This window comes from Lepisosteus platostomus, chromosome 10, assembly GCF_059453375.1.
Source record: "Lepisosteus platostomus isolate fLepPlt1 chromosome 10, fLepPlt1.hap1, whole genome shotgun sequence".
NCBI lineage: Eukaryota > Metazoa > Chordata > Actinopteri > Semionotiformes > Lepisosteidae > Lepisosteus > Lepisosteus platostomus.
In genome coordinates this window covers 41987706-42011774 of record NC_142620.1, presented here as the reverse complement: position 1 = coordinate 42011774, position 24069 = coordinate 41987706, and the positions used below count along the sequence as shown (strand labels likewise).

The following is a 24069-nucleotide window of genomic DNA, read 5'->3' as shown; positions in this document are numbered from 1 at the left end:
TAGATAAGAAAAGAGTCCCTGTGTATTGTGCAATCTTCTTCCATTTTAAAATTTGAATTAAAAACCAATAAGACAGCTATACCATGTTTAGAAACATGCATTAAGTTATTAATGCTTGTAAATATAATTTTTGGCCCAATAATAAGGGGGGAGTTTATCACCCTTCCCTATAAAAGCAATTTTCCACCTTGGCTTGGACTACTCATGTATTGACAAACTCCTAAGCATTTCTTCTTCTTGTGTAATTCAGTTGTCTAATTGAATTAATAAATCTTTATACAATAGGATGACAAGTAAAAAAGTGTGCTTAATTTTCACACATGAGCAGCCGTCTGGATTATTAAAAGAGTGTGCAGAAAGAGGAGTATTGTTTTTAATCTTCATCTGACCGAAGTAATGAAGAAATACCAAGATTGTTAAAGCAATCATACATTTTAAAAGAGTATTTTAAAACATAAGGAAATTAGGTGCAGTTATCTTCTGGTATAAGGATAACTGGTACATTTCCCATTTTTACACTACATTGCCATCTGCTGAAGGTTAAAATGAAAGCCCCTGTAACCAAGCTAACTTACTCAATTTTTGGGGACCGTAATCCTATTTGCTACACAAATATACATACACATGAATAATATATCCTATGCATTATAAAACTGACTGCCAGTCATCTTGGATATTGGAATCACACAAAATAATAATAATAATAATAATACATTTTCTACCAAACATTTTGTTCTGTTGAGTGCTTGGCAAACAAAGAGAAATCTAGTAAAAAAATAATAATCAAAATCTGCACTAAGAAAATGCACAAATTTAGGTTCATGACTGAATGAGATAGACCTATACACACAGAGAAGCAAAAAAAATCATATGAGCTTTGTCCGAGGCATTTGACATCACGAGAGTCATTTATTGTAAAGTATTACAGACATATCGGAATTCTTGCAATAGCCAGCAAGATTTGAAAAGGGATAAAAAAACCACAAACACTGAAGCTGAATAAAAAAGGGAAGAACCAAACTAAGCATAAAAGGAAACATACAAACAAAAACTTTACAAAACTCATTTACAAAATGTACCAAACCTTTACTTAATCAGTTAAAGCACAGGTGGAACAAAAGTCTTGGAGAACAGAAACAGATCGTACATGTACATTAGAAAACCATGTCATGTTCCAGTCAGTAAAAGAAGTGGAAGGAGCAGTTTATGTACACCAGTTTACTGCCTCTGGGGTCAGTGTTTACTCTTCTTGGACTTTTTGTGGGAGCGGTGAGGCGACCTGGAACTTGACCTCCACGACCTTCGGCTGGGTGACGGTGACCGCGACCTCTTGGATTTCTTAGGGGACTTCGATTTCGCTCTTGGAAAAGAAGAAGAAAACGAGAAAGAAGAATGAGTTACTCCTAACAGCAGAGGATGTCTGAATTGATCTAGTTTCTTAGGATCGCAGCTCACAACTGTTTTATTTTTTCCAAGGTTCCACATAATGTGCAGTTAATAGCTTCATGATAGTTAATGCTAGATTTCACCTTCATGGAAAAAGTAATCAATTGTTCCCCCATTTGAAATCACTGGGGAAGTGAACAGTAATAATGCAATTCTGGCAAAGTGTTTCTTAAATAACGCAATTTTCTAACTAATAATATAGTGGCATTGACAACAGTAGGACCAGGAACTGAAATACAATGAACCAGTTTTGACGATCTAATTATTGCTGCAATTTGTCAGAGCTCTTCTTTTCTACAGAACACTACAGAGGTTTCAAAAGTAAAGTTAATACTCTTTCATTCACAAGGGCTAGTTTCCATGCGCCATCTAGTGGACATTGGTGGTGTTCTGATGTTGGCTACAACATTTTCTATCTAAGATTTATGTCATTTCAAGCAACTCAAAATGTTACTGAACACATTTTCTTACTTTGAAGGGGATGAGTAGCTGCCTCCTCGGTATCTGTCGGTGCGATCCCTGTTTTTCTCCTCATCCTCACTTCTCCCTCTGTTCTTTTCCCGGTCTTGAACCATTTCCTTACTCCTCTTTTTGTCTTTATCCTTCGATTTAGTCCTTTCTTCTGCTTTGTCCTTCTTTTCCTCTTTCTTGCTTCTCTCTTTTGTTTTTTGCATACCCTTTTCTCTTCTTTCCTGCTCATCTTTTTCACACTCCTGAAAAAGACACACTCTTTAAGATGACTCAAACATTGCTCTGTTAGCATTCTAGTGCATCTTGGGCAGAATTTGAGACAAAAGTGAAGTTCTGAAAGTGACTGACTGCAAAAAAGAAAATAAAATGTAGAAAGGGGTTGAAGGTTTCTGTAAATAAGATGTGGATAACTTGAAAAATTAATTATATTATTTCCATGCATAAGAAAAAATATATATATTTTGGCATAGTCAGTAACATGCATTATAGTGTTACTTGTTGCACAAACTGATGCAAAAGTAAGACTAGTACCTTGTTCCAATGCAGTGTGTTATCACTTGCTGGAAATGTGTCTCAAAGGTGCAGTTATAATTATTTTTAGGTGTATGAACTTTATAAAAGGTCATCAGATAGTAAAATATGTGCCCTACAAGTTCTCTGTTTAGGTAACGCTGATAGAGACATTAGCACAAATTTAACAGATGCCCTCAATGCATGTCACTCCTCTAAATATAATGATTTTCTAAACACATTTCCAAAAATGACAACAAAAGAATAAAGTGTCCACATTAAAGCAGCCACCTGCTTCAAATATTAAAACTCTTGAAAAAAAATAGACAGAAGATACCCAGGCAAAAGTAATTACCATTAAATTACATTTTTCATTGAAGACGAGTACATTTTACAAGCTTGAGCCTCGTTTTACACTGTCTAGCAGGACGTTTAGGTCTGATACTGTTCTTCTAGAAATGTACAGTGTTGTATTATCTTAAATATCACTATTATTACAACTATTGCTATAAAATATTCTGCAGAAGCTATGTTTGATAAGTGTACAGTAGTTTATACAAAATTATAGTATAGTAGAAACTGCTGGATTAGATCCTCAGATCAATTACCTGCTAGCAACCAAACAGGCTAAATGGGCCAAATGGCCTTCTTTGGCTTGTTCTCTGGCCTTTCCCTTCCCATTTCTTAATACTAAATCTTGATTGGGAAATCACTGCCTATCAGTATAACATAGAACAAAAACATCTGAAATGGCAAACTCTAATACTAAACAATTTGGTAAGACATGCACATTCCATGTGTTGGCAGTGTTGTACCCACTGATGCCAAGAAAACAAATGAAAAAGAAAAAAACTTCAGGAATTTCAAGTGCTGGACAAAGCCTTATTATAATGAATAAGATTGCACTTGCCAGAACATTGTTGTGAACTTTTGCCAAAGCACGAGAGTGTTTCAACAGACTATCCTGTATCGCAACGAGCATAAGAATAGAAACACACAGGAGGATATTTGGAACCTCTTCCTTATTTCCCAATTCCTGAATTCTCTTACTCAGTCATTCCTTTAAGTAATGAAAATCTGTATTGCATTTCAAACATCTTGTACAACAAAGTCTCTCCTATTTTCACAATCCCGACAACTGCTTGACTTTTACATTAACCATCCATTCCTTTCCCTATGTTTGAGCTATGCAGCAGACCAGTTAAAGGAAGTAACCTAAATTTAGTATTGAACAGTAAAGGCTTCAAGGAAGTTAATTTATATATTTATGATCCTGAAATGTCTGGGAAAAAGTCAACTCTGATTACTATTTTAGGGCCATAAAAAGGTTGAAAGTGGAAACTAAAATCAAGGAAGACATTTTACACAATGGTATACCTTCTGTATGAGTTTATTTCTGTAATGCTCCACTTGTTGCTGAACCGTCATGCCTGACTTCTTAGGTCTGTGCCCAGATTCAAGTTCATCTTGGAATTTCATTACTTTCAACTGCAAAGAAAACACAACAAGCCACTCACATAACATACATTTTCATTTGGGTATTCATCCTGATTGATTATAAAGTTGTATCTTATAAGTTTCGTAATTTTCTAAACTCACTTGGCAGATATCTTTATACCAGGCAACTTGCAAACAAAACAATAGTGCAAAAATATTTAAATATACCTAAAAAACACTTAACAGTTCTCTATCTTGTAAATCCAAATCTATAAAATAGAACTGAAAACATCACAATTAATAATATTATTTTTTCAAGCAGAGTTCCAAAGCGCCTGAAGCTCTCCTAGCCTAAAAAAAGAGTTGTGGGTCAGGAAATATAATAGCTCATGAAGAACTCCATCATCGTGAATCAAACTTTACTCTTTTATAATAAGAAACTTAGGTATGGTATTATCATATCTGATATACATAGATGTCAAAGCATGTAAATATAATCCAGTTAGATCAAGCTATAGCCTATACCCTACTATCGAGACTGCTGTATCAGGTTTTTTATCCATTACCAAAGAAATCTACATAAAAGGTAAGTAATCCTTTCCAAGTTCTATGAACAGCTCTAAGAACATTTTTTGCTCCAGTTGTATTTTTTTCCATTGACACCAATCGTTTAGAGATCCATGTATAAAAATGCCAAAGCAAATGTTCAATATGAATAAATATTCCATATATTGCAGGCACACATATGCTTTGCTGAAAGTCTGAAGAAAATGAAAAAATAAGCTCAAATCTCAGTTATTGTACACTAAATCTAGTTTATTGCTATGAATATACTACACTAAAGAACAAGCTTTTACTTTCTAAGCTATTTTCACATCTCATATACCAAATCACTTAAATAAGAACCTGCTCAATAATAATGACACTCTCAGTATAAAGACTTATGTCGCACATTAACACACACCGACGACAAGCCACAATTTCATTGTCCATTAGTGATTCAGATTTCCTGGGAACACTCCAAGTAGCTTCCTGTAGTTAAACATAAGTAGAAGCCAGCCTCTACATCATAGATGTAGATGTGTCCCCATAAATAAGCACTGCTTAGGATTCTTCTTAAAAGAAACATAAAAATAGATTAAATATAATCCTTTCCTAGGATAATTTATTTAACCACGTTTGTCACAATCTTCATATGGAATATAGACACTGCATGTTTTTTTAAATGTTCAGTCAAACAGCACCAGACAGTGACCCCATGAGATTACTCCCACGAGTATAGTGCATAAGAGAGGATGAGAAGAAAATTTTCAGAAATTCACTACTTGTCATTTACACAGCCTCAAATTCTGTTGCATCTTCTTGGGTACCTTCCACCATGAAATCTAAACAATTAACAAATTAGATTACACCAATAATGCTGGCACAATGTACATTTTTGTTGCCAATATCTATACCATGATACGTGTGACTTGCCTCTAACTCCCGTAGTTTAGCTCTCTTTCCCTCCGATATGTCAAAACTGCTCAGGGATGTCTTTAAGTCAGCTGCATCATACTTGGAGGGACTGGAGGAGTCCATATCACTGCTGTCTTCCTCCGAATCCTCAGCAGCTTCCTTCGTGTCCTGGCTAAACACAGAGGGAAAATGTAACCATGAGACATCACAACCTTCACTTAAGAAAGTGTTACGACAAGGTAAGAAAACAGAACTGTTGTGAACTATACCAACTGTAAGCACGCAACAATTGAAATACATTTACTAAAAACTCAAATTCATTCAATGGATAGCCTCTGGAAATGTATTACTTTATTCTCAGAAAACTGAAGTTCTTGCCATATATGTGAGGTGCGCATTACTTTCTGACTGAAGGCAAAGGTAAAATTATATTCAGAAGTTGCAAAGAAATTTTCAACAAGGCACATAAAAAGCCCTTACCCAACAATCGCATCTTCGTCTGAATTTTGATCCTCAAGATTATCCCATTTTGATTCAGTGTTTACTGTTGGAATGAGGGACATTTAAACTGGTAAAGGAGCTTCAAATAAGAGCGCGACAATTACAAATATTTCTAAGACTTCCGACTATATATATTTAGCAAACTACCACCTGAAAAACTTACATTCAGCTGCAAGTGATTTTGAATTTTTACCTAATAAAATGCGATGTTAATATTTATGAAATACTAAAGATTTGTTGTTCTAACCTTTTTTAATGGACAGAAGCCTACCACTTAAAAGCAGAAAGCCTATTATTTGTTTGCAAAATGATTTACCAATAATAATCACATAATATTTTCCACTTTCTAGAAATTAAGAGCACTATGGTATAAACATGCATAATATGGTTATTTGCTGTGTTTAGATAAGGTTATCAGTTCTTTATGACACCTGACAACCTTACAGAGCATGAAAAGAGGTGTTCTCTTTACCCTGAGGGATAACCTCTGTGTCTTCAACAAGTTCCCACTTTGACAGAGTCAGTCTGGCATGAGGCAGTTTTTTCTCTTTTTCCAAAACTGACGATTCTTGTACTGAGAATAAAAAATAAATAAATGGAACTTTCCCTTACGCCAAACAAAATGTACTTAAATGTAATGTTTCATAATACATTTATGTCTTTCCAAGATCTCAACTGCTTGTCTGGGTCACATTAAATGAATATGGAACAAGAATATATTTCTGACATTACAAATATTTATAATTTATTCCCTTAAATATGAATTCCAAAAAGACAAGAAAGCAAAAGCCAGAACTAAATCAATATCTCGAAAGCATGAGCAAAAGGAGTCCTTGACACCTGTTCCAGTAATCTGACTTCAAAGAGTGGGGCCTTCTGGTCCTTTCTGAGACCCATGACGTTCCCACATACAAATAACGCAAGTTAGAAACAGAGATCGATCATATAAAATATAAAACCACTCAAGTGACAGATGGCGAAAGTTTTCAGATTATTTAAATGGAAGAACATTGCCCCTTTCATTCACAAATCCTTACTTGCTGAAAGACCTGATACTAGAAGGGTTAAAACCTTTTGAAGAGTATTCATTGTTAGAATGCAACCTACAAGGCATTCCATCGATGTCATCTACTGATGGGGCCAGCGGTACCCCATCAATATCATCAACTGGAGTCCCATCCAGTGAAGCCGGGTCCCATGGCAGGTTGGGCATGGGTGACCCATCCACATTCTCCAGGGGAACCCCATCTACGTCTTCAAGAGGTGCACCATCGAGGTCTGGGGACTGTGCCCAAACAACAGACTAGGTCATTCTGTACAGGACACTCACTGGAATATCTTTACACACCTTTACACACTCAATCCACAAAATACTAGAGGTCCCTAAGGAGATCTCAGAGTACAATTACTTCTCAATCTAATATCTTTATATTACAATGCAATGAGGAATCCCTTGTCAATCTTTTGCAATACAACCTATTCTCTTACTATGCTAGTAATTTTTGTCTTCAGTTGCAGCACAAAAGGTGATCCACAGTGTGCAGATTCTGTTTATAAGAAAACAACTTCAGCCATAGGTCAGCTTTAGAAGAACCTACATGGTAGGTTCCACAAGGGGATTTCCACAGTTTTCCTTTCCTTTTCCCAATTGTTCAATTGTTTGAGTTTAAATCATTTACATAGCTATAAAGCTGTGAAAGTATCACCACTCAATTCATATTAGCTTAGGAAAGAAATGGAGCACATAAACAAATAAGAAGTGATATAAAAGTAAATGTTTTAACCATTGTCATAACCCTCCTCAGATGACCTTTTAGATCACACAAAAAATAGCACACAATATACACCACACATCACTTTCCCTACATTTTTATTTTGTTCCTGAAAACTACAGCTATCGAGTTATGAAAAGCATAAATCTGGAAGTGATATTTTTGGATTATTTTACTGTGATGTGTGCCTTCCAAATAAGACGGGCTAAAGTTTAAATTATTCAGGAAATCAAGATCCTGTAAGGAAACACGAACCTCAGACCTGTCCAACACTTCTTCTCCTGGCTTCACCAAGCCAAGGAAAATATTCTGCAAATGAATCAGATATGATTCAGGATAGATGGCCCAGTCTTCCCAAGCTCTGAAGCAAGACATTATCTTTTGCTGTGAAGAAAAGAAAAGTTGAGAATTAACATGCAATGTAAATATATGCGTACATGCATATAGAGAAATCTTCAGCTATGACTCAACAGCCAGGCATGCAAACAAATATGTAGTACAATTATTCAGTGTTGTACCATCTCACCTTGAACTGTTCAGCTTGAAGTCTGGCTTGTATGTTTCTGTACGCTTCACCAATATCACCAAATATCTGGGGAAGTTTTGCTTCAAAGCTAAAAATAAGGACAAACCCTTTTGAGCTTTACACAAGAAAAATTAATGTGAAACCTATTGCAGAAGTTTATTTTAAAAATATACATTATATACAAAGAAACCTTTTCTAAAAAGAAAAATCTGGTTATTGTTCATTCTACACCCCAATATAAAAAATATCAGAATCCCCCGAATGAATAACACATTAGACTTCTGCAAAAAGCAAAATCTACTTAAACACGTCACAATATTTTTAAATAGTTACATCCCAAACCCAGCCTGTGTTAAGAAGAGAATCTCTATTTTTGAGACTGCCACATACTTTTTTACATTCTTATACTCATATTTACCTAGCACTTATGCTCCTTAAAGCTGTATAAAATGTTAAAGGTTCTAACAGTTTAAAAGCTGAAAGCAATTAAGATGACTTAAATTACTTAGATTTCGATTTATTTGAGAGTTCAGCTGGAACAAAAAAGTCTAACAGACTCATTGGGGAGAAATTTTATATTGAAGAGAGTGAGAAAGACCTCCATCACCTTTCCTGACCTGAACAACTCCAATCCTGCTGAGAACAGGTGGAACCAGTAGCATGTGCATTTCCAGATTATACACTATTAACCTCATTACAACCTCAAGTGAAGGTGATCCCATGACATAAAAAGGCTTCAACAGGGATGCAGATATTTTAAACTTAAGTGGAATACAATCAAGGAGCAGATATTTATTCACTAATTGAGATCTCAGCAATAGGGGTGCTGAAAAAGTCTATCAAGCCATCTCTCTTTGCATGGCAATGCTACAAGACAAACAGCAGAGCAAAGTATCTGACGAATGACTAAGTCTCATTGATAACTTTGCAAGTCAACAGTACCCACACCTTTATCCGTAATGAAGTAGATTTAGGAACTGAAATGCACTCCAGTCCCAGTTGTCAACCATTTCCCAAAAGCTTTCTTTTGGAGTCAGTTAATGAAAGCGGTGACCTCTGAACTAACTTGTTCCCCAAAAGAAAAGGCGTGTAAGTTATTGGTTAAGTCAATTAGAATTTTTAACTAATAGAAAGTTTTAGGGTTGAGCTGAGCCTCACTATTATAGCCTAACTATTGAAATGCTTATGAATGTTCAGTGATCAGGATGAACTGAAAGAACTAAAAACCAGGATATAAGATTGCATGAGACAGACTCAATTCTACAATGTAATCCATAATATAAAATGGTAACTGGTAATTGGCTAAGATCTGACCAATACACTCTGTAAATGTCTAATTTTAAAGTATACACATTTCTGATTTCAAAGTATATCTAACAGGGCAGATCACACATTTCATACCCATAAAAATATAGGAGAAACACTACTTACTATTTTCTGTAGTATGATGCATTGGCAACTTTGGCACAAGAGTTATATAAAATATCTGAAACCAAATATAATCTCGCAATCTGTAAGAAAGAGAAAAATATTAAATTCGAATAATTTAAAACACTAAGAATAACAACTTGGTAAAAAAAAAAAACTTGAATTCAATTATATTGACTTTAAAAATTGATCATATCCTGAACACATAGAGTTAAGCAAATAAACTGCCACCTTTTGTGCTTCTTAAAGAATTGTACCTTCTTTAAACAAAAAGATACACCCAAATGTAATAATGTAATGCATAGTTAAGCCAAGCCCCAGTATGGAAAGGAGGGATGTACGGTTTCACAAGCAAACCAGATTTTATGAAACTTTAGTTTAGGTCTGTAATTTTTAAGCATTTTCCTTCATAAAAGCTTTCCTATGAAACAATAACTAAGAATCCAAAAGTTTCTTTTTCAGTGCAAATTAATTTATCTAAGCTGGAAATGCTGGAAGCTGTGTCAACCTTCTTTTGCAGAGGGGTCTGCAAGATGGAGAGGGACTCTGCGATACACCCCACCACCTCCTCTGCTGCTTCTGCCCTCTCCAGACAGAAGACCATGGCATTGCCGATGTCCTCCTTGCGAGCCACCAGCCCTCTCAAGGTATTTTCAAGCCTGTCTCTGTGTCTGTTGGAAAAAAAGAAACACATGTGGGCACAGGCCAACTTGGATATATATATGGAGCTGTGAATAATGTGGTTAAGATATATGTCATAAGAACACACTTGTACTACCTGTTGAACAGCTTGCAGACCTTGCTTTGCAAACCTTTCATTCTATCCTTAATAAACCAGAATTATTCTTGGCTGCATTAATAAGATTTCTATGATTCTACTGGACATCTGATAACCTACCACATGGTGAATGGAAAAAGATGAGATTTGGGGGAACACCTGCAGCAACTGTAATTTAGGAAACTGGGAGGCATGCTGCAGAGTGACTGTATCCGAAGCACATTATAAAAGTGCTCTGGGAGATAACTTTCCAGTTTCTGAGAGATTTGTCTTTTCATGACTATGTCTTACTCTGCTTTCAGCTGTCCCTTCTTTATCTCCTCCTCCTGAGAAGGTGAAGAAGGCTCTTCCCTCTCATCCTCATCTCCATGGAGATAAGGTTTTAACAGTGGTGGTCGCCACAATGAACCCCCTCGAAACATTCGAAAGTCCGCCGTCCTCCACTCATTTGGGGGGTCTCCCTGTAGCACATAAAACAGATAAAGCTGTAGTTTAGTCTTAATGCACAAACATACGCACATGTACACCGAGCGACTGGTTTGTAATCACTGACCTTCTAAAAGAACTTTAATTCCACTCTGGTTGCAATAACTGCTTGTTTGCCTGGTACACCCTATTTAGAAACAGCACACCATTTTCCACTATTAATTTTCTACTTTGCCTGTGTTGCAGGGTAACCTGTAGTTTTATGGTCTTCATGTTTTTAAACAATAGGAATTACCCTGTCATTTTGAAAAGATGATTTATGTAACTCCAAATGTTAGTCAGCTCAGTTGGCGTTCTCTTAGTAGAAACAGTAGTGTAGGGTGTTCTTTAATAGGCTGATTCCCTGACTTTATTTAATATATTATTAATATCCGAGTCTGATATTATACCATACACTACATTCATTACAACAGTGTATCCAGAGGGATCTTACCTGGAGAATTGAGTAAAGTTTCCACCGGTAATACACGTGTTCTTGACTCTTGTTTTCAAACAGGAATCTGAAACAGTTCACACATGCCATGAATGACAAATATTCTGCACAAACACAAACACCAAGTTCATAAATTAGGCCTAAATCCTCACCTGAATTCAGGATTACTTTTCTCCCTGTTCATAATAATGGCTTCAAACATGGGTCCTTCACGCACCACAAATTCTATCATTCTGTGGATAAGGCCTAAAAGGTTCCTAGTAAAAAACAAGGAGAAACACAGGACATATTAATACCTCTCAAGCATTAGGTCCTACGGCCTTGACCTTTTTTTATTTCTCATACTGCTTGAGATCACACTGATGCTATGCTGGGTGTTAAACTGCAACACTTAAAAAACAGCAGAAAACAAGGAGACCAGTACTCTAAAGAGGCTTTCTTTTGCTTAGCTTAAAGTGCTGCAAGGGTTCATGCAGTGTTTCTGAAACGAGGGCCATGTCACAAATAGTGCAGAAATTCAATCCCACAGAAAACTAAAAAATGAAAGCTGTAAAGAACTACTATGAATAGCATTACTTACTACTATTAGCTACTACAGGCTTTCATCTAAGCTGTAAAATCCCTTAACCCCTTTCCAAGTCACAGCCTCTCACAAAAATTGAAAAACTAAACAAAAGACTTCCAAATAAGTAAGGCAACCACTCTAGAAAACATGTTCATGACTGAAATATGCCTGCGTTGTGTTTTGTTTGTACCTCGAGTTGGTAGAAATTATAGTACATAGCTAAACCCAAAGAAAAGGCATGAACTGTACTTCAGTTACAATTTGCTACTACATTTGAGTTTACCTAAACTCATTTGTTACAAAATGGAAGGATGTTTTTCTTTATAGTAATGTATGTCAATGTAAGGTGTTCTGCAGGCCCAAGCGACATCTTAAATCTTCCCAGATCTTTTCAACCATCGGAAAACCAAAATCCCACTCAAGTAATATAGCTATCAACTCCATTTAATAAAAACAAACTATTCTTAACAGATATTAATAGTAGAAGTCCCCAATTCTCTGAGCAAGTTCTTTTATTCATATTGTATAAGGCTTTTGACAATTAACATACACAATAAATAGCACAAAAAAACACCCAGGCAAACTTGAAAAACTCAAAGAAGGGAAAAAAGAAACAGGGATTTAGTATTTCATGTTTAGCAATTAATACCTTCCTTATCAGTCAGCTCTTAGCTGATTTGCTCGTAGGACTGGGGTGCTTCCTGTTTTTACATTCGTAAACTTGAATACAGGGCCTTTTTTCTTCTAAACTTTGTGTTGTAAGAATTGCTGGTCAGTCGTAGTAGCAGTAGTAGTAAGAATGGATTGAAAGTGTACCTTTCTGTTGGGATAACCACTTTGACTACGGCTTCGGACAGAGTCTGTACGTGAAGTCAAATCAAATAGTAAAAATATAAAGAAAGTGAGTATATACAGATGAAACACTGCAGGATATATACAGCATCATATACAGCAGAGATATATAGTTAAAGTAAATTAACAAAATGTTATAATCTGAAAACAATCTGATATGTATCAAATGTTACATAAATTCTGTTCTAACTCTGCAGCTTAATGTACATATTGGAACTGCATTAGTTTTTTTTTTTTACTTTGTTTTTTTAATGCCCTGTTCTAAACATATAATTGTCAAGTGAAGTACACTTGAAATAAAATTAGCAGTAAACTCTTCTGAACATTACCTTCACACAACTATAACAAGACCAATGTAAATCTAAGTCTTACTACTACTATCCTGTCCTCTAAAACTGAAAACAAAATAAACCATGCACACACCTCATTGCTATAATCGGGAAACATTACCTTTTCAAATTCTTCCTTGGATCTGTTAAAGGGCTTTGAGAAGTCTTGGTTTCTAAACCTCTCTCGTGGCTGGGCATTGAAAGGCAAACCAGACGGAGGAGGTGGTGTGGTCATTTTAAGCACGCCGATGGGAGTGTACAGCGGTTGTGGAGGAATACGCACTGCTTTTCCCCAACCCAACTTCATTTCAAAGCCCATTACTGTTTTACCTATATTTTAAAACAAAGAAAGATTGTCAGTAAAAAAAATGTTTAACTGACTTGAGACACCTGTGCCGAGACAACAAGAGTACAAAGGTAATCAGGACAATTACATATACAAATAAACTGTATAGGCAAAAAAAGAAGGTGAGGGATTATCTTATACTACCAATCCAGGTTTTCCTAAACACTCCTAAAAAACCCCCGCTGGTTTCCATGCCAGAGGAGTTCTTTTCTGCTTAGGTTAATTTTTAACATTGGGTTTCAGAACTCCCCCCACATAGCTGTTGTCCAACTCCGTATAACAGATATCCACGATTAGAGGCAGTATTAGGAGGCGTGTTGTGTGCTAGATCTAATACACCAATGCCTCACTAAACACTACTCTATTAGCAATGATTCACCCTGGCGCTCTTGTGCTTGTCATTATTTTAATTACTCCAAAAACACAGATTTTAAAAGCAGAATGTCTGGCATTATTAAGACTCAAAACCACATTTAGGGAAAACAGAGGTATTTGCATATTTGTACAACTATTTGCTTCCTTTTTAAATACAAATTTGCCTCCTCCATTGCATCAGATTAGAGGACAAGCTTACCTGAGTATAATTAGTTCTACGAAAGAAGTCATATACTTACAATAATTTGTCCATTTCTGAGTGCATTAGGGTCATTAAGCTCTAGGGAGTGCTACATGTGACATGCAAGAACTACTGTCCTGAATATTAGTTTGTGTGATGTCTGAAGTTTTTTGTTATCCTTATCACTTAAGATAACACCAACATGCTCATGGAAAAGTAAACATGCAATATTTGTGCATAGTGTCAGGACTACTATTTTCAGTGAAAGAACTGACAATATTTAAGCTCTAACTACCAAATGTATTATTTTGTCAATATCCCTCTTCTTAACTTAAGCGCTAGATGAAAAAATCAATGTTTTATTTGATCGGCCAAATCCTCAATACAGGTAGTTATATAATTTCTATGTTCTGTGATAAACAAATAATCCTAAAAACAGCTACCTTTGCAATGAAACCAATTAGTTACTTACCATCAAGTGCCTGTAATGCTCTTTCTGCATCTTTGCGGTTCATGAAAGCTACAAAGCCCCGGTTAGTAACCCTTGTTCTTTCCTCATCAGTTCGTGGCCACATTATCTTTACGCTGGCTAAAGGACCGTACTTGCCAAATTCCTTGCAAAGCATCTCTTCATTCATCTGGAGAAAAACAAAAATCTAATATCGTTACCAGTTAAGAGCAGTTAAAAATGGTCTATGCCCGTTAAATTTCTCTGACAGCTTAAAACACACCACATAAAAACATAAAGGGCCGTTATGAATCACTTCATTTCCCTGAGCACTAAAGTGGAACTCAGTGGTGCATTGACTTTACAAACTTGAGTTAATAACAAACTGTTCAATTACACAACTTTGAAAAACTGACCAGAAAGAATTTACCATGTTTTTCTTTTTGTATCTTAAGTGTTGTTTCTTTAGAATGCAGGTAAATTAAAAATTATAACTGAGTCACACAAAGCTCATATCATTATAGGACAGTCTGATCCATTTCAAGTACATTATCTGTCCTTGATGTATGCAGTGGAAGTAAACTTTTGCCTTGGAAAAGGCACATGACAGCACCACGCATCATTAGCCGCAGACATATTGTACAGTTGCTATATTAAGTTCCATGACAAGCCAGCAATCTTGGAAACATGATTTATAGTCCTCTCTAAATACACAGTATAGTTCACTGCTAACAAGATTCTGTCCTAACAATAGCCCAAAAATGCATATGTAAAGGCTGACAAAATAATACCTGAGGATTATTAGACCTTTGTTTGTTTTTAATATTTTGTCCACAAGATATTCCACTTACAGCCCCATCAGCATCTGATGGCAAATACTTATACTGAACAGTGCCCCAGTAGAAAATGTGAATGCAGATCTAGACGAAGTTTTTTAAGCATAATGAACTTCTGATGTTACCTTTGGGTTAATGCATCCTATGTACAAATTAGTGGTCTGTGGTGCCCCTGTATCGTCATCAAACACTAGGAAAAAAACAAACATCAAACGTTTTTAAGTGGTAGATAAAACAACATTTTTAAAAGAATTTTGAAAATATATACAATGCCAACAATAAAAGTTTGAACCCAATGTAATTATGGGTATTATATGTTCTTACCCTTATAATCAAACCACAATGGAATATGAAGTACAAAAATTGAAAAAAATAAAGAACCGGTATATATGAAATAAGTTAGTCCCTAGTTTACTGAACACAATTACGGGGATAATTAGAATTAGGTAGATAAATAATGAAGTAACAAGTGAACAAGGACTGAGATTGGACAGCTATGTTTTATATGGTGGTGAGAAACTGAACTCGGCCTTCATCATTCAGATTTAGGGCAACATCAAGTCACAGTCAAAAGATTTCAGGGGGCCTCAGAAAAAGAGTAGATCAAGATCATCAGTGTGGTAGAGGGTTCCATCTATTGTCAGAGAGTCTACAAATGGAAAATATTCAATTTTTTACCAGGGACCAAGGATTACTGCCAAGATCGCCCCAAGACCTGTGTGACTTCCTAGTTGATTTTTCATAACTTCAGGATTTAGGAACTAAGGATCAGCAGGCCTCTCTTACAGCAGTGTTCATTCTTCAATAATCAGGAAAAGACTAAATAGGAATGGTTTTCATAAGAGGATATCCAGGAAGAAACCATTGCTTTCTAAAAATCACTTTTGCCCATGTCAGGTTTACCAACGAGCACCCGGAAGACTCACAAGACTAATAAAAGAATGTTCTCTAGACAGTCAAATTAAAAGTGGCCACAATAAAAAATGTTTTTTTTTGCAGCAAAAGATAACACAGATTACAAAGATAACAACAGGAGAACCTCATCCCAACTGTCAAGCACAGTGGTAGGAATATCATGCTTTGGGGCCATTCGCTGCCTCAAGAACCAGATGGCTTGGCATATTTTATAGAATCATAAATTTGGCATTGTATCAGCAAGTTCTGGAGAATGTCAGGTTATCCATTTGTCAGCTGAAGCAAAGATGAAAGTAGGTCATGCACCTAGACATTGTAGGAGCGGATCTACAACAGAATGGCTAAAGAATACATTTCACATTTTTGGACTGTATAAGTCAAAGTCCAGGCCTTAACCCTGAAAGTAAGATATTCACTTAAGCAAACCATCAAATGTCATTAACTTGAAGCAATTCTGAAAGGATTAATGGGCCAATATTCATAAAAGCTGATGCAAAACTGATAAACAGCTACAGGAAACATTTACTACATATCTTTGGTGCTCAGGAAGGTGCCAAGAGTTACTGAATCTAAGGGTTTAAATACTTATTCACACAAGGATATTTATTGATGTTTCATTTTGTTAATAACACAAATCTTGTTTTTGTCATGCTTTTTTGTCATGAGGTAGGCTTCACCCTTTTATTAAGACTTTCATGAATATTTGCTTTTTAGATCTGAACAGTACAAGAACACCGACTACTGTAGCTCGTTCACAACATTTTTCTTGGCACTGAAAACATGCATTTTCGCTTGCAGGGTCTATTCCTGGGACCTCTGTCTATCTGATGTCCTACTCTGCCACTGGAAAACACCAACTATTGGCACTTTCATCAGATAAAAGTATGGACAAAGGTGTTTCTCAAGGAGCTATGAATGAAGACTGATCATAGCCTTGAGGACACACACTTAACCAAATGCAAGCTGATGTCTTCAGTTCAAGGTTAGTGTCATGCTCTTAAAGCCTATAAATCTGAAAACTTCACGGGATACAAAGAATTTAAGAGTATTGAAGCAACACTGAGGCCAAACCACTATTCTCAACTGCCCCAAAGGTGAGGAATGGCACTGCAAAAATCAAATATGTTTTCTTTCAATGGGTGCCATTTGTGTCTTGTGTCTGAAACTTAATATGTGGGCACTCCAGCAAAAACATGCAATAATGTAAGATTTCAGGTAAAAGAATATATTAAGCATTAGTAACAAGATGTGTGTGAGTACCAACAATAGAAAAGCCACCTGTTGTAACAGTGATGACAGCTACAATCAATATTTCAGTGTACTACTTCAAATTCAATTTAGCAATCTGTTATCATTTCTAAACGAATTATGATGGAACCTATATATTTTCCTCATTTTGAAGACTGGCATTCCTCATCTTGTGAAATATAAGTTTATCCTAGTTTACCTCTATCTTTCGATATGCCTATAGTAAGCAGTCCAGAAAGTCTGAATCATAATAGCATGTTGTATCAAACAAAGTATTTTATCAGCTTGATTATGATTTTGTTTTCAGAACAGGCTTGAGCCAACAAATTATAATTATTAATCATTTCAATACTGATCAGATTTTAGAAAGAATAACTGAATTATTGGCATGCTTGACACGTTACAAAATTATCACAGAGGGCAAATGTATTCTTACATGACCGTCGAGACTGCAGTGTATCTATGTCTCCATAACCACCTGGCTCATTCGTTAATTTTTTCCTTTTGTATCTTTCCTCCCGCTCCTCCTGTATCCTAAAAAATAAAATAAAGATTCATAATTGTACACAACTAAACATTGGACCATGTGCACAAAGGATTCTACTCAACATAAAGATAGGGGCTTGGTTATATTGTCAAAACTATAAAGGTTGTGGGAGTCCAGATCAGATTTTAAAGCTGATATCCTGGCTTCTTTTAAGAAACGGAAGGATGAGATCCTCAGATCAATTCACTACTAACTACTAAACAAGCAAGATCAGCTCAATAGCCTCCTCTCTTTTGTAACCTTTCTTATGTTCTTATGCCACTTGCTCACTAGCCTTAAAATCCAGATATCACTGGATCAAAGCTCCATCATAAACTGACTGTCCAAAATTTCTCAATTAAAACAATTTGCCAACTTTTCCCACGGTTAAAAGTTGCATAAGACAGCTGCCCAGAGATGGGCAACGTATTCTTTGTCATGTAACTGCAATTCAGCCAGGATTTGAAGAGTCAGCGAGAGATGCATATTTCTTCCATTCCACACTAACTTTGCTATAAGGCACCATACAGCTCACGGGGCATAAAACGGTAACTCGGTCAACAATAAGCATTTTGAAACCTTTTAAAGCCCTCACACAGGGTTACAATGGTGAGCCGTGAAGATTTAAATACCAAAACTGGAAAGGCACAAAAAGAAAAACTGGAGACAAAATATTTTATAAAAAAAACATACTGCTTTAACTCTTCCTTGAAAAGCTCAAGGTTGCTCTTCTTCTTCTCTTCTGCTTTCTTTTTAAAGCCCTGTGAATCAGAAATTACTTTGGTTACTTTGCAGAATGGTAATGTCATACTTTGCCCTTTGCTCCATATTAAAATGGATGGTTACACAGACAACTAAATTTGATTCCAATTGCAAAAAAACACTAGTGCCTTCAGGCAAAGTTCCTATTACTCCACTGTGAACACCAAGACACAAAGTTCTATATTAAAGAATATCAGCACAGAAGATTCAGAGGTGTTACAGATATTAGAAATACTTAAGATAAATATCTAGGGCCTTATAGTATTCTACCAATTCTATGTAAGGAAACAAGAACTGTTTTTCATAGGACATTCACAAAACTCTTCTAACGGTCTCTTGGGACAGGGATTATACAGCATAGATATTTGCTAATGTAGCTCCACTCCATAAAAAGAGTAACAAAAGCAATGAAAGCGATTCGACAAGTCTTACTTCTATTACACACCAGGTAATGGAACCAACAGAACAAAATCAGAGGATCAGCTGTACGGAAATAAAATTCTAATCGACAGTCAACATGGATTTAGACAAGGTAGATTTTTCCTTAAGATTCTCTGAACCAGTAAAAGTGTTATACAAACTGAGCACGCGATATGATGTAGGCTTTTGATAAAGGTCCTCAAAATTATATAAATAAAATGCAGGTGAAAGGCATTTAAGCTAATGCATTACTTGGATTAAGAACTATTTAGGACAGGAAATGGAGTAGGTAAGAGGTAAATGCTCAAACTGTGGAAACTTTTATTATGTGATGCATCTATACAATAACTTATTAAAACAATTTTAAAGATTCCACCATATGTTTTAATTTAAATTCAAAATCTTAGATCAGATTGCTTTGCTAAGTCTAAAAAGTATTTTCAGGAGGAGGATGCAGATAAATTATACCCAACAAAATGTATGGATTGTAATCATTTAACTCAGATGATTTTTCCATTAAATGGTGAAAGTATCACAGAATCTATATTAGGACCACTAATCTTTTCAATTTGCATTATTGTGTTAGTAAACTAACAAAGTTTCCAGATGGTACCCAAGTAGGAAGACACACAAATACCTTGAGGAAGGAATAAAATAGGCAATCGGAACTTAAAACTAAGGAAGGTTATGTTAAAATCACAAAAATGCAGTAAGAAAGAATGCACTCATTTAGAATACTCTGTCATAGAAATGCTATTGCTGCTTAGGAAACCAAATTTGAGCAACCCAGTATATTGATGGGCTTAAAGAACTATCCTACACTGAAAGGATAAATGAATTGAATTTTACTAGTTTTGGACAGAGAAGACTATAAAGGAATCTGAGTTAAATTTCATATTTCTCAAACTGTTTAAAAAAAAAGACTAAGACTTCTCTGAACTAGATATTCAATAGGACTGTTGAAACTGATACCTTGGCTTTATTCAAGAAATGGTTAGATGAGAACATTAATATGCATACATTCCTAGCACCAAGTAGGAATGTTTTTAAGTTATCTTTCAAATGGAGAAATTCAAGAGAAGATGATAATATCACTGCCAGCTCTGTGAAGTACAGGTTCGTAACCTCATAGCATCAACGGCCTTAATAACATGATGGATTAGGATAAGGACCCAAGTGGATAACTAAGATTTTTTTTTAAGTTAAAAACAACGAGCCCCATAGACAGGCTATGAATAGAAATGGATGGATGGACAGATATTGGTTAATAAAAGGCTACAAAATATTTCCATATTCCACACAATATGAATATATCTTGTATGTTAACTTCAGTCAAGCACCTCATTACTAACAGACACGGCATTATCAGTGAGCAAAAGCTAGGGCAGAATTTCCAGGATAACACTGAAGCGTTACTGTAGACAACAGCAGAAGTAACACCTTCTGTGTCTACTGGATTCTCAGCCTTGAAAAGCCTGTTTTTAGTTTGTAAGAAAAATTAATTGGAGATAATAATACACAGGGAAACTGATACATAAACAAAACCATGTACAGTTTTTCTTCCATACATCTTTTTACCTCTAAAGATTGGTAGTCAAAAAGATTAAGAAATGTTCCTATGAAGATAAAATCTACTCAACTAAATGTCTGAAAACAGAGTATTGCTTCACTTCACACTTTACCAGTCTTATAATCTTCATATAAACAGTCATAGTTTTCATTTATAAGAGAACACATTTTTGTACATACAGGCTTCTTAGCTTCAGGCGGCGCTGGTGTAGATAAAACATTCTGTGGTGCTGGTACAAATTTTGTAGCTGGGCGGTAAACTTTACTCTTCTTGACTTCAGCGGCTTCTTCCTCTGAACAAAGAAAATCAAAAGACAAAGGCAGGAGCAGGGTTATAAAAATTAGTTTTATTTTCAAGGAACACCTAATCCTAGCCTCTCTGTGGACTGTATACAGACCCTTATTATTAAAGGTTTAACATGACCTTTGAAGGTTTGCATCTTTAAACACAGCCCTATCTGCACTTGTACTCGAGCTAAGCGGTTCATACAACAGCGACTGAAGTGATTATCATTCTAATGCTGAGGAGCATACAGCAGCAGTTTTCTCCAACAACAGGTTGTCATCAGTTGTCAAGGAATGTCTATGGAAATCAACGATCTAAGGCCAGTTTTAACAACATCTTACCACTGTCCTAACCTCATACATTGAGCAACAAATAAGCCTCTTGTATCTCAGTTTTGGGATTCATAACTGATCCTCCCAAAGAGTGGATGGTCTACAAAACGATACTGAAAACGATACCCGGTTAACTACAGTTTGTGAACCACGTACCTTTAGTTGCATTTACAATGCCACCTCGCACAAAGGTCTTGACACCACTTTTATCATTGCTGTCAAATGATGCTAAAAACTCTTCAAAAACTTCAGCTGCTTTCTCCTCCTCCTGCAATGGAAAGGAACAGTCCACATTACACTTGCTGCAGTCAGTGACAATAATATGTTAAAGATTTCACATTTCACACACTTTGATAGCCTAGCTAATGCGCAAGCAGGAATTAGTGCTGCATAAGTTGAATAAACTGCCTTTGAATGACTGAAAATTGTCAGTATGAGCTCTAAATGTATTATAAACCAACAGATATGACAGTCTCACTTATTTGAATGTACACCTCTTTTCTAGTAAACAGCAAACTAATTGAACCCCGTACATTCAAAATTGTTGCTAAACATAACAGTAGCTGTTAAAAGCAATGGTCTTGATTCTCCCTGTAGGCAATATTCCTACAGACTCACATGCATACAAAATTAAACAAATTGATCCAGTCGCCTAGATGGAAAATTAGGGCCATCAAATTCAAATTTCAAAAAGCATTACCCTGAATTACTGTATAAGCAATTCTAAAGTTCTCTTTGAATGTAGCTAAAGGGTCACACATGCCCCTGTGGCACCACTTTCGCAGTTTTTGTCACTACAAAAGAGGTAGTTGGCTTAAAGGTTGCAGATCCTGTGCTGGATAGTCAAGTTGAATGAAACATACCTTTTTCTTCAGTTCCTCTTGTTCCTTCTTACTTAGTGGCCTTTTGGCACCTAAAGTTTTCACCTTTCTGTCAGTCATTTTTCCACTGCAAAAACAAAAAGGACAGACATATTAATCAGTAATATCAGGAAGGTAAAGAGCTGAGAGAAGGATATTTAATATTGTATATCAAAAAAACTCCAGCTTGTCCATGCTTGGTGGAAACTTTTGATGACTATTATGAAGTAACGGTTTAATTTTAGCACGCAGAAGATATATTAGGTTAAAAAAAGAACTGGAGTACTGTACTAATGAACAGCACAGGAAAAGAAACAAACAAGGGAAGCATAAATGTATATGTAACATTTTATTGAGAACATGGGGAGCAGAACCTAGATGGGACTCCAGACCACTGCAGGGCACAGAGACACAAGGGGTCAATTCAGAGACACCAGATATCCCAGACAGCATGTCTGTGGGAGTGGATGTCCTGGAGAAAACGCAGACACCTGGAAAACGCCTCATATAAATCTCCAAAAAATGAAAATGAGTAAAAAAGTAATCACGTCTTAAAACCTTGCAACTAATTAAAAAGACTGGGTTCTCTTAATGTTTTACGTAGAGTACCGACAATATACAACACATTATTACAACATACAATATACAACACATTCTTACAAGTATGTGTTAAAACGCTGCGATATCAACACCGGTCAAAAAAAGATATTTACCAATACGTTTATTGATGATGGCCAGTAGGTTTACTTGCGATCACTTACATAATAAAAAAAGACCCAATAAAGTAGTGTATAAACTCGTTTTCCATTCGTTAAATAGAATATCCTTGGTCAGGATTCAACGGCGCCATTTGTGAACGATACCCTATTGATTGTTCTCAACTCCACTGTTAACACTGCATTTTCAAACCACATCGACGCTACTGAACAGCTTCCCTGTGGTACAACAAACCGGAAGCACTCGGAACGTGAAACTAGCACCTAAAATACAGAAAAAAACTACAGCGTGGTTTTCACGGCAGACCCCACGACGTGTCGCATACCACTTGGACTTTTTTCAGTACTACTAATTGTATGCTGCAGTCGACCAGTACAGAAGTAATAAGGAGAACTGCATCTGAGTACGATTGATTGCAGTTCCTTCATGCATTTCGCCCTACAGTAGGTTATTAATTAAAAAGCCATCTGGCAGTTAAATAAAACCGTCTGCTTGCAAACGCAGCTAGTCTACATTTTCATTAGCGCGCCCCCACCCTTTTTGTAATTCAGAAGGTACTGGGCTAAAATACACTTATCAATGCTGGTTACTGCGCTTCAGCCTAAAATATATATACCTCAGGTGTCACCGACTCACGATAGCATATCACCAGGATAAAAGACTGATGTGGAACTTACAGATATATTACTCAAATGTTGCCACCGCACCAGAGATTTTGTTATTGATCCGCCATGTTGAGTTGTCCAAAATGTACCTTGTACGCCGTAACGTGACATCACGCTATTCGCCAACCAATGACTGCCAAGCAAACTCAGCTTCCCAGAATGCACCGCGAAAGGTTGACTGGGGGAATGTTTTCAGAACAAAAATGAAAGTGTCCCGTTTCAACGTACAAAAAGGAAAATAAAAACTGTAATAATATGTCGTATCTTTAATGTTTGACATGCAGATTGTAAGCGAGCTAAACTTATGAATACAAGTACATTTCTCCCATAAGATCGTTAATATTTTTTTTATCTAAGCAGCCATTGTCCCCAATATTGATTTACCGTCCTTTTTGTTATGAAAACAAATATGATCACATTAAAACAAGTTTATGCAGAAATTACATGTCAGTTAAGAACATTTGCTGGAGAATTTACTGTGGAGTTTATTTTCTCCAAGCGTGTGCACCCATAAGAACATTTTGGTTTCACTCAGTGAATGTGTTTTTTGTGTGTAAAAAATTCCACATCATAGTCCACTCAAATCATTTT

At 36.0% G+C, this 24069-nt stretch overlaps 1 protein-coding gene across 2 annotated transcripts; it reads right to left on the bottom strand.

Moving 5' to 3' along the window:
• Positions 1 to 876: 876 nt before the first annotated feature.
• LOC148653737 (U2 snRNP-associated SURP motif-containing protein) lies at positions 877 to 23624 on the bottom strand. Of its 2 annotated transcripts, XM_088649040.1 has the most exons (24): positions 23491 to 23624; positions 22100 to 22184; positions 21393 to 21504; positions 20799 to 20911; positions 18561 to 18628; positions 17778 to 17875; positions 15304 to 15368; positions 14367 to 14532; positions 13114 to 13322; positions 12628 to 12671; positions 11399 to 11503; positions 11247 to 11313; positions 10619 to 10788; positions 10058 to 10220; positions 9553 to 9632; positions 8122 to 8209; positions 7851 to 7979; positions 6931 to 7108; positions 6296 to 6397; positions 5803 to 5866; positions 5341 to 5494; positions 3805 to 3915; positions 1918 to 2159; positions 877 to 1360 (listed from the first exon to the last, which is right to left on the bottom strand). In XM_088649040.1, exons 2-24 carry the CDS (start codon positions 22175 to 22177, stop codon positions 1234 to 1236), a joined length of 2733 nt encoding a protein of 910 aa, XP_088505166.1. In that variant the 5' UTR covers positions 22178 to 22184; positions 23491 to 23624; the 3' UTR covers positions 877 to 1233. The 2 variants fall into 2 exon arrangements, 1 of the variants encoding a protein (XP_088505166.1); XR_015941743.1 differs by lacking the exon at positions 877 to 1360 and having other exon boundaries at positions 2030 to 2159; positions 3805 to 5494; positions 17820 to 17875.
• Positions 23625 to 24069: the final 445 nt, after the last annotated feature.